Here is a 17,474-nt window from a genome sequence, read left to right as displayed (position 1 = left end):
TCACGAGGTTTGCTTGTAGTTAATGTAAACTTGTTATAGAAACTTGCGGTTATCTGACTAGGTACTGATGTATTACTCCTCCTATTGTGATCTGCCTTATAAATGCTTGTAAGATGTGGAATAAAATTGGCACTGTTGGACATCATCCTCAGTGTCCTTCCTGCCCCCATCTCTTTGTCTCTTAATTTCTTTTCACCATCCTCTTACCCTCACGTTTCCTGGTCGATTTGTCGAGCCGGCCATGACAAGTGGCACCCGAACAGGGACCATGAGTACGTTTCAAGGGAGCGCGCAGGTACAGGTAAGTGATTATCAAGATTTCGGTAAGAGGAGCCCAGGCTGACAGGCGACTGCAGGAGTAAAATAATACGGGGCAGTCTGATTCTGTGCAACAGGATCTTTTTGTTATGGCATTGCAGGCCCTTTTAAAGCAGAAGGGGTCTAAGCACTCAAAGAAGGCCTTACAGCAATTTTTTTGGTGTGGTGTCTGATCTTTGTCCTTGGTTCCCTAAAGGAGGAATGGTAAATTTGGCAGAAAGGGCAAGAGATTAAAAATCAGTTGAGAATTAGAGGACCATGTGCTTGCCCTGAAGGAACCGTGAAAGTTTGGGAAGATATTTGAGAGGCTTTAGATCCTCAACATTCTATAGAGTTAACCTCTATAGCTTCTCATAATTCTAACAAGAAGAGAGCCCCCTGGACCTAACACCCCCAACTCCAGATCTTTCCACCGTGTCTCAGGTAAACATTCCAAACGGAGTGGAACCAAGTGGAACGTAAATCAGTATTTGAACTATGTTAAGTTTGTTGGGTTAATTAGGGTAAACATGTCTTTTGAGTTAACAGTAGTAAATGTGAAACTTCGGAGTTTTTACTTAAAGTCAAATAAGCTCGTGTTATTTGTTAAAATCTGTTAAAATCTGTTGGGTTAAAATCTGTTAGCAAAGAGATGACTAAACTGATGGCTAATTGTCTGTCTCAAAGTTTTAATGGGTAATTGTTAAAGTAGCTTTCAAAGTCTTTGCTAACCTGAAACTTTAAATCAAATGGGATAAAATGCTAGAGCAGTCACTGGAACTAGGTTTGTGCTTTTGAAATCTGTTAGTAAATATCTTTTGTCCTTAACTGAATGCTGTTGTAATAGCCCCTGGGCCACTGTCTGAGTTAGACTCATTCATAAAGAATGGAAGGGGAGACTGATCACCTCCCATTAGCCAGGGATACCCAAAGGGGAGGGTGTCCAACCTGTTTGAATCTGAAGAGTGCCTGACTGTGTGAATGTGTCTGTATGGCTCCACCACTTCGGCTATGGAGTCTGAGTGGGCTGCACCCTGAGTCTCGCAGGGCATCATATGGCATAACGGTCATCTACTCCATGGAGTAGCCTGGTCCCGGGTTTATGCGGACAGACCTTAGCTAAGGCACTCCTAAGTTCCCGCGAGGGACGCGAACAGGACAGCATCTGAAAGATCCCCCTCCCTTTGTCTGTGACATCATTTACGATGGGAGGGAAACCCAGAAAACTCACTGTCTTAGGAAGAAAAAAGGAGACACTGGTATAGAAAGGCTGATGGAAATGAGAAAGCAACCCTATATGTAAGAAAGTAGGAGATATGTAAGAAAGATTTAAGGAATGGGAATACATTTTGTTGAGGGTAAGAGAAGGTAATTTTGTCCTAAATGAGATGGTTATTTGGAAGAAATGGCTTGGGACAAAACCTGAATGCAAAAGCAAGTTGTAGAAGGTTCGTGAGGGGATATCTTCAAAAAAGGAACTTTAGGTATCGGTTAGGACGGACTAAGATTAATTGTACACACAAAAAGGAGGGCCTAAAAGAATGGGTAGTTGTGTCTTAAAGTGAAAATGTCTGGTTACACCAGAACATGAAAGGAAATAAACTTGAGGGTATATAGTAAGTCATAGAAGGCTTGGGGGAGGTGACTTTTATTTACCTTGGTTTATAGGTTTAAAAGGAAACAATGAAATATGTTAAAAATTTGACCGTATTAGATCAGCTTTGGTGGATTTATTCACAAGAGGAGAAAAAAGACTAATGAATCTTTTCCTGTAAAATGTTTCTGTTCAAATAAGGCATAATATTTAAGAAAGACTAAAGCCTTGTGTCATGGCAAATCTATATTGATGATCCACTCAAGTACAAAGTTTTCCTGGATTAATTAATCTACTGTTAAAAAGAAAATGTAAATGGTTTTCTCTTTGCCTGCCCAGAGAAAACCCAGTTTCTATGTTTTGTTTTATTCTCATATGAAATAAGTTTTGTCTTAAAGGAGATTCATATAAAAACTTTCAGAACAAATACAGGTATATGATAAGTTAAAAATCCTGGAACTGAAATGGGTAAAAATTTCCAGAAGTAAAAGCATTCGGAGTAAACCAGAATTAGTAATATGGGACTAGATGAACTGAAGGAAGTTGTAATTTTGTGTCTCTTAATGTTTTGTCTTATTTTAAACATTGCTGGTTCTCTAATGTTTGCTCTTCCAGACTAGGGATTTTTTTTCTTAAGATATCTGTGACTTACAAAAATGTAAAAATACTTATTTGCAAACAAATCAGAACATTCAATGGACATCCCCTATAATTCACAAGGACAAGCCATTGTCAAAAGAGCTAATGGTACCCTTAAATAATATCTCAAAAAATTAAAAGAGGGGGAGATACTACAAGGAACAGTGATATACTCTCCTCATATGCATTTAATTTTAACTCTTTATATTTAAAAAATTTTTGAATGTCAATGATATAGGTCACACAGCAGCTGAACGCTTTTGGCATCCAGATTTTTCTCCTCTTCCTTATGCTAGGTGGAAAGACCCCCTGATGGGCACTTGGAAGGGTCCTGATCCTGTCCTCTGCAGAGGGAGGTTTTGTTTGTGTTTTTCCACAGGATGAGGACACCTCACACTGGATGCCAGAGAGCTGGTGCTGAATCCTCGCGTCTCCAACAGAGGATGGCTCGCCTCACGTTGAATGGCCAGAACAGACGGAGAAAAAGACGTCTCTTCCCTTACAGCCGGAGGGATGTTTCATGCAGAATTCTGGAAACTGGTTGCTGCCCTGGGACCAATCGGAGTGCAAGTAGCCAGAAATGGTTATACTGCCACAAAAGACTTTAATCTGACTTTGTGGGTCTGTGTTCCTAGACCTTTTTTACTGGTAGTGGGCTCGGGATCAAAAGTTCTCACCTCTTTCCTAGGGGGACATCTATTGTATAATATCTATTGTGACCATTGTGTGTTAACAAATTGTCTACCTGTGTCCCTGCCTTCATCAGGCACAGGTCCCATGATAGTGTTTGTAACTATGCAACCTCCATATGTGCTCCTCCCAGTGGAATTGGAGTATCCCTGGTATGCCAATTATGGGTATCAGTTAGCGTTGGAATTACAGGCACAGGTGAATAGAGTTAAGCGCTTCATAGGATTACTTATTGCTGGGATAACTGTATTAATTTCTCTAATTGCTACGACTACTGTTTCTACTATAGCTCTTTTGCAATCTGTACAAACTGCTGTACATGTGAATTCTCTAGCCCGAAATATCTCTCATGCCTTGGCTACTCAGGAGCATATAGACCAAAAAATTTTAAGCCGGTTGGAAGGATTGGAAGAAGCAGTAGAATTTGGGGGGGGGGGGCAATTATCAGTGTTAAGAACTCAAATGTCTTTAGTATGTCATGGAGGATTTCAACATATTTGTGTCACTCCCTTGAAAGCCTTGAACTATTCTTGGGATGCCGTTAAACATCATTTGCAAGGAATGTGGTTTCATAGTAATGTAAGTCTAGATCTTGCAGAGTTGCAAAAGGAAATTGCTAATACAGGACATTCACAACTAGATGTACAAAATCCTGCTACTATAGTATCTCAGATTTTGGATGGGTTGCACGGGTTTAATCCTGGAAATATAATGAAATATTCCTTTTGGATTTTTATCATTATATTCATTGTTTTGGCTATATTGATTGTAGGATGGGGAGTTTCCTTGTTTCGTACAGGACAACAACGACTGCATACTCAGGCACAAATTCATATGCTTGATTTATTTAAAGAAGAAGCGGGAGATGTTGGAGGCTACGGCATGGTTGGAGTCGAGGATCAAACCAGGCCCTGACTTGTGTCTCCTTCAAATTCCGAACACCCTGACAAGGTTAAGGATGGGAAAGTTGAGTAACACTGAGAAAGGGTCTGTGCTATGTGTCATGCGCTCGCCCACGTGACTTCCCACACACTCTCCCTACAGAAGGGAACAATGTGGTAGGTCATGAGTTCTTAGTTGGTCCTTGCTGTTCCTGTACCTCCCATAACCCACTCCCTGGTTGATTGTTTTGCTAATGGCTTTAGCCGAGACTACCTGGCATCACGAGGTTTGCTTGTAGTTAATGTAAACTTGTTATAGAAACTTGCGGTTATCTGACTAGGTACTGATGTATTACTCCTCCTATTGTGATCTGCCTTATAAATGCTTATAAGATGTGGAATAAAATTGGCACTGTTGGACATCATCCTCAGTGTCCCTCCTGCCCCCATCTCTTTGTCTCTTAATTTCTTTTCACCATCCTCTTACCCTTACGTTTCCTGGTCGATTTGTCACGTCTGCTGCGACATAACTGTTACCCTGAAGTCTATTTCTGACATCTTGTTTATATCCATATTCATTAGTTCTGTGGCAGAGGTCACAGTCTCTGAATTTTTCCTATGTTGGGGGTTCCCTCTCCTAGTCATTCTGGTGAGAGGTGGTTGAGGGAATGTACAGAGTCCAGATTATTGACCACAACCAAAGTAAGATGCACCTGTTTTATAGGGAACTTAGTGTTGTCAGCTTCTTGTTCTTCCAGACTTTCTTCTGGGGGAAGGGCCTGCCATACTGTTACTTAGGCAATCTTGTTTGAGCAGAGTTGTTCTGCTCCCTGTGGGGGGGATGGGCTTCAATGAAAACCGTTTTGGGGGGACTTTTGTTCTCTGGTGGCTTTCACTGGTGGCTTTCCGCATCTCTTCCAAGAGTCAGAGCAAAAGCGACCATATCCAAATCTCTGTTTCACAACAGAAGGATCACAGTCTGCTCTCCAATGACTACTCCAGGCTACACCGTCTCCGTTTCTGTCTGCTGCTAAAAACCAGTGTCCTGGGTTGTGCACCCCACAACAACACTCTCAGCCCTTGCTTCCAGGTCCAGGCACATCTCTGCTCTTTGTGCTTCTAAAACTGCCAGCCACCTCCAGATCACACACACACCTGCAGTTCCAGGTTTCAGTCTGGAGGGCTGCCCTAAAGTCCTTTTCCTGCCACTACTGGTCTGTGAGTCTGTGCTCTGTCCCCAGGATGGGAGGCTTCTGCACTCCAGTGGTGCAGGATCCCAGAGGCTCCCTCCCCATTCCATTTATCTTCTGATATCTGCCCACAGAATCATGGCTTCCTGTTTTAGTTTCAGACCAACTGTTGATGTAATCTGTTTGTAAAGATCCAGATTTATCTTCTTAAAACATAGGCTGATTTTGTGGGTGTTCAGAATGGTCTGGTATATATCCAGCTCAATTCAGGGGACCGGTTGAAATAGGATCCCCCATTTTTCCACTATCTTTTCTCTGGAAATCCTCCTCCTTATTTTAAAGTCTATGATAATTCCATCACTGAGGCCAATTCTAGTTCTGTTTCCTTTGTTTATTTTCTCTCAACACCTATGGTTATATTGTTTATTTTGTTGTGTGTTTCATTATTATTATTGTTATTGTTGTTGTTGTTGTTGTTTATGACAGACTTTATACATAACAGACCAAAGTAAATAATATTTATATCCATAAAAAGGCTGCCCCTTTTATGTGAAGCATTAGTTTTGTGGGCTAAGTTAGCCTAATCCATGTTTGACTCTCAATTGAGTTTTTGTGCACCTTTAGTTAAATTCAGTTCATCCCTAACCTAAAGTACTTTACATATTTTTTAGAGATTTATTTATTTATTTTACTGGGGGAAGGACAGAGGGAGACAGAGTCTTAAGCAGACTCCAAGCTGAGCATGGGGCCCAACAGAGATGGGGAGGTGGGGGACTCAATCTTAGGACCCTGAGTTCATGATCCTGAGTTATGACCTGAGCCAAAACCAAGAGCTGAAAGCTTAACTCACTGAACCACCCAGGTGCCCCATGACTTAAAGTACTTTAAAGCACTGACTTAAAATGGTTCCTTCTAGCAAGGTTTGAGATCTGAGCAATAGTAAGAGTCTGGTAATCTCTTTAACTCACACTCAGCTTCCGGCTTTCTGGGTCATTTAGGTGTTCTCTTTGTTCTCTGGGCCTGCTCCCTGGGAAATCTCTGTCCTGCAGCCCAGCCCTGAGAGTTTAGAGCTGAGCTGTAGGACACTTGGTGAAGGCCAGAGATTCTCAGAAGGATTTCTCCTGCCCTATCCCCAGCCTTTGGCATACAGCTGCAGTGTAGTTAGCAAAATTTCAAAGGACCTCTATGGATTTCTTTCATCACTCTCCCTCCCTAGATCTAGCTTTTGGTGGATAGTTACTTTGTCCTTGGAAAAATTCCACTGCCTTAGGGGTATCTATCTCAACTTCCTTGCTCTTTCCCCAGGCTTCAGTGTACCCCATCACAGTGAATACTTGGAGAAAGACAGGGTGAGTGGGTACAGACTCTGGTTAAGGTGTTGTGTGATTTTCATCCTTATACTGGACTACAAAGTGCTGTGCAAGTTCATTAGAAGTTGGCCAGGTTTCTACATGCCTGGCCCTTATCTCGGGAAGATTCCTCCTCTTCTCATTCCTGGTAGTGGTAAAAGCATCTTCCCAAGTGTTCATAACTTGTGGGATTTTTGTTCATTTTAGCTTCTTTGCAATATTTGATTCTCTGATTTTTTTTTTTTGAAACTCCATTTTGTTGTTTACCCAGATTGTTCTAGTAGTTTGGGTTGAGTGCCACTCACTTGTAACTTTTATATACTAACTGCAGTTGGTGATTAAAAATGAGTACTACTAATTTGATCTTATGCTCTGGAACACTATGAAATTCTCAGCCAACCTCAGAAAATTGCAAGGAAAAAAAATCCAACATGAAAATTTATCTATTTCTGATCTTTTATTTCATACTATGTTCTTCTTTCATACTCAGTGTTTGACTCAAAATTCCAGTTTCAACTGATTCAAATGTACCATTTTTCTCTTTAGGCCAACTTTTCTTTTTATAGGGACATATGACTCTTCCTGATATTAAATCTTGGTCTGTGGTCATTCTCTTCTCTTTTAAAACCCTTCCCATTTCTTGGCAACTTCATGCAATTAGATACTCAGCACAGTTTCTACTGATGATTTTTTGAAAATTATATTTCAAATAATGTATGGCCCCATGGATCTATCGCATAAGTATGTTGCTATGATTAATCAGCACACACTTTATCAATTATTTTTACTTGATTGAATTTCCTCAAACCTGTTTACTGAGAATAACATCAAATAAAGATGATCCACTCTAGGGGGTTTCCATAAATCTCATCATTATGTTTTTATATTACTCTAGATTTTATACACATATTATATAGTTTAGCAGTGAATATTTGATAATTTATAGATTAAGAAATTTTTTATTCTCAGTATTATTGAAATGATTAAATATTTTATGCAACATTTCAAGGACAGATATTCCATTCAATCATTAAATAGTGTAAGTGTGGAATTGTCAAAATGAACACAAGAAAATGAAGTCTTTTCACTAAAGCTAAAATGTAGTTATGCCAAAAAATTCACCCACCCTGTAGAAGGTCTATATTCTAAAATATAGTAGCAGGAATTAGAGATTAAACTGCACAAAGTCAGTAGTAGTGCTTAACGTATACATATTGTGGAATGAAATAAAAAAGGGGTGGGTTGGTTAGGAGAGAAATACCATATAATTTCATTCAATAAAATACTGCTTAGCTAATTCTTTTTTTTTTTTTTAAGATTTTACTTATTTATTTGTCAGAGAGAGAGAGGGAGAGAGAGCGAGCACAGGCAGACAGAATGGCAGGCAGAGGCAGAGGGAGAAGCAGGTTCCCTGACGAGCAAGGAGTCGACTAGATCCCAGGATGCTGGGATCATGACCTGAGCCGAAGGCAGCTGCTTAACCAACTGAGCCACCCAGGCATCCCTGCTTAGCTAATTCTTAATCTAATTACATACCAAAATGTAAATACTCAGTTCTCCCATACACCCCATTATTACTCATTTGCGGGAAACAAGTGGTCAAGAAATATTTAAGTTTTGAAAAATATGTGATAAAAATGTAAAAATTGCCTGGATTCCCCATGTCTGAACCTCACTAATTACTGTTCAAATGGGTATTTGAATGTATGTATTCATATGTGTATGTTTTAATCACACTATAGTCCCGGGTTAATCAGAGTAAGATGTCTAGTTTAGTCACTATAGCATTTTTTAATCCACCAGTTTTCAGAAGAGGGGAGAAAAATCCCATTCTCTTATAGCACATGAAATACTTTGAGATGAAAAGCTCCTTAATGAAGAGTAGAATGAGAATTATAATAGACTATTATCTAGGGAAATGTCCTAGTAAGGAAAACAGGAGTTGTAGAAACATCTGGGTTGGATTTTCAGCATAAGCAACCAAACATTGTACTCACTAGAAGCAAACCTTCCCAAAGAAAACACACTGAATCTGTCCGCTTTTATTAATGTGCCTCACTGGTGAATCTCTGGTGGTGATGGATCACCCTCATTTAAGGAATGATGTGCTGGAAAAATGCATTATTTTCAGGAGTAACAGAGTGGATTAATGCAAGTGTGTATTGAAAAAAAATTCAAAACTCTCTCGTGATATATGCTGATTTTCGGGTGTTCCCCATTTGCACGGCTGTTTAAGCAAGCACTCTAAATGGAAATGCACTTGACATTTTTGTAACTGGATGTGATCAAACAACATTGGAATTTAGCTGATTTTTTCAGAAAATTATTAAACCAATTTCTTTCTCATTTCCAATACTTGCATGGGGAAAAACAGGAATGAAAGATATTTAATAAAAACTGACACTCAGATAGAAAGCTGCCTCGGAACAATGTAGAAGGTTGATATCTTCTTTTTTTTTTCTTTCTTTCTCTCCCTTCCTTCTTCTGTCACAGTAGTCTCGGGCTGCATACATCATCAGAGGAGTATTTTGATCACCTGTTTCCCGGCCTTGGTAAAGCAATTCAGGATAAATGTTCCATAAGGTACCTTGAGACTGAGTTATGCTTGCCATTAATGTTTATGTGACAAGGACTTGTTAATACAGAAATATTCTTAAATGCTCTGTAATAAATGATTTTGGTCTTGCAGTGCCTGGCAGTAGACAACTGAGCTTTAAATTCTGCCAGGGAGGTAAGAGATATCCCAGTAAGATGATTATGTCTGCTGCACAAGATTACCAGGCACAATGGTTATTATATTAGCTGGCACAAGTGAGGGTAACCTATGAACCAGGCTGGTGACAAGAAATGTAATTATTAGGCTCTTTGGAGCTTATACCTGCAAGAGGATTCCTGTTGTTTTACTGAAAATCAATTTAGTTATCTATTGCCACTTAATAAATTACCACACACTTAGCAGCTTAAAGTAACACGTACTTATTACCTAACAGTTTCCATGGTCTGGAATCAGGGCACAGCTTAGCTGAGACCCCTGCTTTAGGGTCTTGCAAGGCTGTAACCAGAGCATCCATGAGGGATGGGGTCTCACTGCAGCCTGACTAAAGAAGGCTCCACTTCCAAGTTCATATTGTTGTGAGGACCCAGTTCCTTGCTGGCTGTTGGCTGGAGGTCTCTCTCTGTTCCTTGCCATGCTCATATGGCAATTTTTTCATCAAAGCCAGAAGAGACAGAGCTAAAATGAGACTCTTCTGGCAGATGGAAACTACAATCCTACTAACCTAATGACAGAAGTGACATCCATCATCCTTGCCAGATTCTATTGGCTAGAAGCAAGTCACAGGTCCTGTTCATACTCAAAGGGAAATGACTATACACAGGTGTGAATACCAAGAGTCAGGGATCACTGGGAGCACATCACATTCACCAAGCTCTAAAGTATTTTTCTATTTCTGAATCCAGTTACATCTAAATAACTTGGTAGTCCTGCAAAATTCTGTACCAACATTTTTGTGGAGAATTTGTAGACTTAAGGAATACTTAGTGATGTATTACAAAGTCAGCTTGGAAGTTAGAGAACATATATTTTCTGATCCTTCTCCATTCTTTGCTAGCTATATAACATAGCATCATGTCTAGCCTTCCGCACCTCCATTTCCCACACATGAAATACAAACAGCATGCTTATCCTGCCTATCTCACTAACATATTCTAATAAGTAAATGACATAAACCAAAAAAAAAGTGCTTTGGACAGGTAGGGAGGAGTCAAGATGGCAGAGAAGTAGCAGGCTGAGACTACTTCGGTAGCGGAGATCAGCTAAATAGCTTATCTAAAGATTGCAAACACCTACAAATCCAACGGGAGATTGAAGAGAAGAAGAACAGCAATTCTAGAAACAGAAAATCAACCACTATCTGAAAGGTAGGACTGGCGGAGAAGTGAATCCAAAGCGACGGGAAGATAGACCGCGGGGGGAGGGGCCGGCTCCCGGCGAGCGGCAGAGCAACGGAGCAACGGAGCAAAATCAGGACTTTTAAAAGTCTGTTCCGCTGAGGGACATCGCTCCAGAGGCTTAACTGGGGTGAAGCCCAGGCGGGGTCAGCACGGCCTCAGGTCCCGCAGGGTTGCAGAAGGATCGGGGGTGTCTGAGTGTCGCAGAGCTTACCGGTATTAGAACGGGGAAGCCAGCTACAGAGACAGAGCCGAGGAGTGACTCTCAGCTCGGGGTTGCCTTGAACCGGTCGCAGGCTCGGTCAGCTCGGAGCGCGGCCGGAGGCCAGGGTGGCCTCCGGTCGCAGGCTCGGTCAGCTCGGAGCGCGGCCGGAGGCCAGGGTGGCGGGAGTCATTGGGCGCTGTTCTCTGAGGCGCACTGAGGAGTGGGGCCCCGGGCTCTCGGCTCCTCCCGGCCGGAGACCAGGAGGCCGCCATCTTCATTCCTGTCCTCCAGAACTCTACGGAAAGCGCTCAGGGAACAAAAGCTCCCGAAAGCAAACCCGAGCGGATTACTCAGCTACTCAGCGCGGCCCCGGGTAAGGGTGGTGCAACTCCTCCTGGGGCAAAGACTCTTGAGAATCACTACAACAGGGCCCTCCCCCAGAAGATCAATGGGAAACCCAGCCAGGACCAAGTTCACCTACCCAGGAGTGCTGTTTCAATACCAAGGAGAGCGGCAGAATTCCAGAGGAGAAGAAAGCAAAGCACGGAACTCATGGCTTTCTCCCCATGATTTTTTAGCCTTGCAGTTAATTTAATTTTTTTTTTCTTTTTCAATTTTTTTTTCTTTTTCTCTTCTTCTGCTAAATTTTTTTAACTTTTACCGTTTTCTTTTTTTAACGTTTTTTAAATAGTTTATTTAATATATATATATATATTTTCATCTTTTTATATTTTTTCTTTATCGGCTTTTTTTTTAAATAGTTTCTTTTTCTTTTTTTCTTTTTGAACCCCTTTTTATCCCCTTTCTCCCCCCTCACAATTTGGGATCTCTTCTGATTTGGCTAAAGCATATTTTCCTGGGGTTGTTGCCACCCTTTTAGTATTTTACTTGCTCCTTCATAAACTCTTATCTGGACAAAATGACAAGGCGGAAAAATTCACAACAAAAAAAAGAACAAGAGGTAGTACCAAAGGCTAGGGACCTAATCAATACAGACATTGGTAATATGTCAGATATAGAGTTCAGAATGATGATTCTCAAGGTTCTAGCCGGGCTTGAAAAAGGCATGGAAGATATTAAAGCAACCCTCTAGGGAGATATAAAAGCCCTTTCTGGAGAAATAAAAGAACTAAAATCTAACCAAGTTGAAATCAAAAAAGCTATTAATGAGGTGCAATCAAAAATGGAGGCTCTCACTGCTAGGATAAATGAGGCAGAAGAAAGAATTAGCGATATAGAAGACCAAATGACAGGGAATAAAGAAGCTGAGCAAAAGAGGGACAAACAGCTACTGGACCACGAGGGGAGAATTCGAGAGATAAGTGACACCATAAGACGAAACAACATTAGAATAATTGGGATTCCAGAAGAAGAGGAAACAGAGAGGGGAGCAGAAGGTATATTGGAGAGAATTATTGGAGAGAATTTCCCCAATATGGCAAAGGGAACAAGCATCAAAATTCAAGAGGTTCAGAGAACCCCCCTCAAAATCAATAAGAATAGGTCCACACCCCGGCACCTAATAGTAAAATTGACAAGTCTTAGTGACAAAGAAAAGATCCTGAAAGCAGCCCGGGAAAAGAAGTCTGTATCGTACAATGGTAAAAATATTAGATTGGCAGCAGACTTATCCACAGAGACCTGGCAGGCCAGAAAGAGCTGGCATGATATATTCAGAGTACTAAACGAGAAAAACATGCAGCCAAGAATACTATATCCAGCTAGGCTATCATTGAAAATAGAAGGAGAGATTAAAAGCTTCCAGGACAAACAAAAACTGAAAGAATTTGCAAATACCAAACCAGCTCTACAGGAAATATTGAAAGGGGTCCTCTAAACAAAGACAGACCTAAAAGTAGTAGATCAGAAAGAAACAGAGACAATATACAATAACAGTCACCTTACAGGCAATACAATGGCACTAAATTCATATCTCTCAATATTTACCCTGAATGTTAATGGGCTAAATGCCCCAATCAAAAGACACAGGGTATCAGAATGGATAAAAAAACAAAACCCATCTATATGTTGCCTACAAGAAACTCATCTTAAACCCGAAGACACCTCCAGGTTTAAAGTGAGGGGGTGGAAAAGAATTTACCATGCTAATGGACATCAGAAGAAAGCAGGAGTGGCAATCCTTATATCAGATCAATTAGATTTTAAGCCAAAGACTATAATAAGAGATGAGGATGGACACTATATCATACTCAAAGGAACTGTCCAACAAGAAGATCTAACAATTTTAAATATCTATGCCCCTAACGTGGGAGCAGCCAACTATATAAAACAATTAATAACAAAATCAAAGAAACACATCGACAAGAATACAATAATAGTAGGGGATTTTAACACTCCCCTCACAGAAATGGACAGATCATCCAAGCAAAAGATCAACAAGGAAATCAAGGCCTTAAATGACACACTGGACCAGATGGACATCACAGATATATTCAGAACATTTCATCCCAAAGCAACAGAATACACATTCTTCTCTAGTGCACATGGAACATTCTCCAGAATAGATCACATTCTTGGTCCTAAATCAAGTCTCAACCGGTATCAAAAGATTGGGATCATTCCCTGCATATTTTCAGACCACAATGCTCTGAAGCTAGAACTCAATCACAAGAGGAAATTTGGAAAGAACCCAAATACATGGAGACTAAACAGCATCCTTCTAAAGAATGAATGGGTCAACCAGGAAATTAAAGAAGAATTGAAAAAATTCATGGAAACAAATGATAATGAAAACACAACGGTTCAAAATCTGTGGGACACAACAAAGGCAGTCCTGAGAGGAAAATATATAGTGGTACAAGCCTTTCTCAAGAAACAAGAAAGGTCTCAGGTACACAACCTAACCCTACACCTAAAGGAGCTGGAGAAAGAACAAGAAAGAAACCCTAAACCCAGCAGGAGAAGAGAAATCATAAAGATCAGAGCAGAAATCAATGAAATAGAAACCAAAAAAACAATAGAACAAATCAACGAAACTAGGAGCTGGTTCTTTGAAAGAATTAATAAGATTGATAAACCCCTGGCCAGACTTATCAAAAAGAAAAGAGAAAGGACCCAAATAAATAAAATCATGAATGAAAGAGGAGAGATCACAACGAACACCAAAGAAATACAGACAATTATAAGAACATACTATGAGCAACTCTACGCCAACAAATTTGACAATCTGGAAGAAATGGATGCATTCCTAGAGACATATAAACTACCACAACTGAACCAGGAAGAAATAGAAAGCCTGAACAGACCCATAACCAGTAAGGAGATTGAAACAGTCATCAAAAATCTCCAAACAAACAAAAGCCCAGGGCCAGATGGCTTCCCGGGGGAATTCTACCAAACATTTAAAGAAGAACTAATTCCTATTCTCCTGAAACTGTTCCAAAAAATAGAAATGGAAGGAAAACTTCCAAACTCATTTTATGAGGCCAGCATCACCTTGATCCCAAAACCAGACAAGGATCCCAACAAAAAAGAGAACTACAGACCAATATCCTTTATGAACACAGATGCAAAAATTCTCGCCAAAATACTAGCCAATAGGATTCAACAGTACATTGAAAGGATTATTCACCACGACCAAGTGGGATTTATTCCAGGCTGCAAGGTTGGTTCAACATGTGCAAATCAATCAATGTAATATAATACATTAATAAAAGAAAGTACAAGAACCATATGATACTCTCAATAGATGCTGAAAAAGCATTTGACAAAGTACAGCATCGCTTCCTGATCAAAACTTTTCAAAGTGTAGGGATAGACGGCACATACCTCAATATTATCAAAGCCATTTATGAAAAACCCACTGCAAATATCATTCTCAATGGAGAAAAACTGAAAGCTTTTCCGCTAAGGTCAGGAACACGGCAGGGATGTCCGTTATCACCACTGCTATTCAACATAGTACTAGAAGTCCTAGCCTCAGCAATCAGACAACAAAAGGAAATTAAAGGCATCCAAATCGGCAAAGAAGAATTCAAACTATCACTCTTTGCAGATGATATGATACTATATGTGGAAAACCCAAAAGACTCCACTCCAAAACTGCTAGAACTTGTACAGGAATTCAGTAAAGTGTCAGGATATAAAATCAATGCACAGAAATCAGTTGCATTTCTCTACACCAACAACAAGACAGAAGAAAGAGAAATTAAGGAGTCCATCCCATTTACAATTGCACCCAAAACTATAAGATACCTAGGAATAAACCTAACCAAAGAGACTAAGAATCTATACACAGAAAACTATAAAGTACTCATGAAAGAAATTGAGGAAGACACAAAGAAATGGAAAAATGTTCCATGCTCCTGGATTGGAAGAATAAATATTGTGAAAATGTCTATGCTACCTAAAGCAATCTACACATTTAATGCAATTCCTATCAAAGTACCATCCATTTTTTTCAAAGAAATGGAAAAAATAATCCTAAAATTCATATGGAACCAGAAAAGACCTCGAATAGCCAAAGGAATATTGAAAAAGAAAGCCAAAGTTGGTGGCATCACAATTCCGGACTTCAAGCTCTATTACAAAGCTGTCATCATCAAGACAGCATGGTACTGGCACAAAAACAGACACATAGATCAATGGAACAGAATAGAGAGCCCAGAAATGGACCCTCAACTCTATGGTCAACTCATCTTCGACAAAGCAGGAAAGAATGTCCAATGGAAAAAAGACAGCCTCTTCAATAAATGGTGTTGGGAAAATTGGACAGCCACATGCAGAAAAATGAAATTGGATCATTTCCTTACACCACACACGAAAATAGACTCAAAATGGATGAAGGATTTCAATGTGAGAAAGGAATCCATCAAAATCCTCGAGGAGAACACAGGCAACAACCTCTTCGACGTCAGCCTCAGCAACATCTTCCTAGGAACATCACCAAAGGCAAGGGAAGCAAGGGCAAAAATGAACTTTTGGGATTTTATCAAGATCAAAAGCTTTTGCACAGCAAAGGAAACAGTGAACAAAACCAAAAGACAACTGACAGAATGGGAGAAGATATTTGCAAATGACATATCAGATAAAGGGCTAGTGTCCAAAATCTATAAAGAACTTAACAAACTCAACACCCAAAGAACAAATAATCCAATCAAGAAATGGGCAGAGGACATGAACAGACATTTCTGCAAAGAAGACATCCAGATGGCCAACAGACACATGAAAAAGTGCTCCATATCACTCGGCATCAGGGAAATAAAAATCAAAACCACAATGAGATATCACCTCATACCAGTCAGAATGGCTAAAATTTTAACAAGTCAGGAAATGACAGATGCTGGCCAGGATGCGGAGAAAGGGGAACCCTCCTACACTGTTGGTGGGAATGCAAGCTGGTGCAACCACTCTGGAAAACAGCATGGAGGTTCCTCAAAATTTTGAAAATAGAACTACCCTATGACCCTGCAATTGCACTGCTGGGTATTTACCCTAAAGATACAAACGTGGTGATCCGAAGGGGCATGTGCACCCGAATGTTTATAGCAGCAATGTCTACAATAGCCAAACTATGGAAAGAACCTAGATGTCCATCTACAGACGAATGGATAAAGAAGATGTGGTATATATACACAATGGAATACTATGCAGCCATCAAAAGAAATGAAATCTTGCCATTTGTGACGACGTGGATGGAACTAGAGGGTATCATGCTTAGCGAAATAAGTCAATCGGAGAAAGACAACTATCATATGATCTCCCTGATATGAGGGAGAGGAGATGCAACATGGGGGGTCGAGGGGGTAGGAGAAGAGTAAATGAAACAAGATGGGATTGGGAGGGAGACAAACCATAAGTGACTCTTAATCTCACAAAACAAACTGAGGGTTGATGGGTGGAGGGGGTTGGGAGAGGGGGGTGGGGTTATGGATATTGGGGAGGGTATGTGCTATGGTGAGTGCTGTGAAGTGTGTAAACCTGGCGATTTGTAGACCTGTACCCCTGGGGATAAAAATATATGTTTATAAAGCTGTAAAAAAAAAAAAAAAAAAAAGAAAGGATGAATACCCAAGTTTTGTAGTAACATGGACAGGACTGGAAGAGATTATGCTGAGTGAAATAAGTCAAGCAGAGACAGTCAATTATCATATGGTTTCACTTATTTGTGGAGCATAACAAATAGCATGGAGGACAAGGGGAGATGGAGAGGAGAAGGGAGTTGAGGGAAATTGGAAGGGGAGGTGAACCATGAGAGACTATGGACTCTGAAAAACGATCTGAGAATTTTGAAGGGGTGGGGGGTGGGAGGTTGGGGGCACCAGGTGGTGGGTATTGTAGAGGGCATGGATTGCATGGAGCACTGGGTGTGGTGCAAAAATAATGAATACTGTTATGCTGAAAAAATAAAAAAATTAAAAAAAAAAGTGCTTTGGACAAATAAGTTGCTTAAAACCGTAAGATCTACATGCAGGTGGTCTAACTTTCCCCAGATTTCACTCGCCTGAGATCCCATATATAATAATGATTCACATGTTTTGATTCCATAATTCACCACAAGTAATTCCAAGCTCACTGCATCTCCTCGAAATCCTTCCCACTTCTTATTCTGAGCGAGCTTCCAAAGAATATCTCATATTCTGATAAATACTCTCAATTAGAGGCCAAATGCCATCTACAATTTCCTGCTTTTTCTCCTGCCCTGGGTTGCCTGTGTGG

General features: G+C 40.3%; 1 protein-coding gene across 1 annotated transcript in view; it reads left to right on the top strand.

Moving 5' to 3' along the window:
* Positions 1-241: 241 nt before the first annotated feature.
* LOC125094108 (PAT complex subunit Asterix-like) overlaps positions 242-17,474 on the top strand; it is a 116,124-nt gene continuing 98,891 nt past the window's right edge. Inside the window, exon 1 of the mRNA XM_047719833.1 lies at positions 242-301. Within this exon, the coding sequence (XP_047575789.1) occupies positions 242-301 (60 nt within the window). The remainder of the gene's footprint in view (positions 302-17,474) is intronic.

Source organism: Lutra lutra, chromosome 2 (assembly GCF_902655055.1).
Source record: "Lutra lutra chromosome 2, mLutLut1.2, whole genome shotgun sequence".
NCBI lineage: Eukaryota > Metazoa > Chordata > Mammalia > Carnivora > Mustelidae > Lutra > Lutra lutra.
Note: the sequence above shows the minus strand (reverse complement) of the source record. Positions and strands in the feature narration are given on the sequence as shown.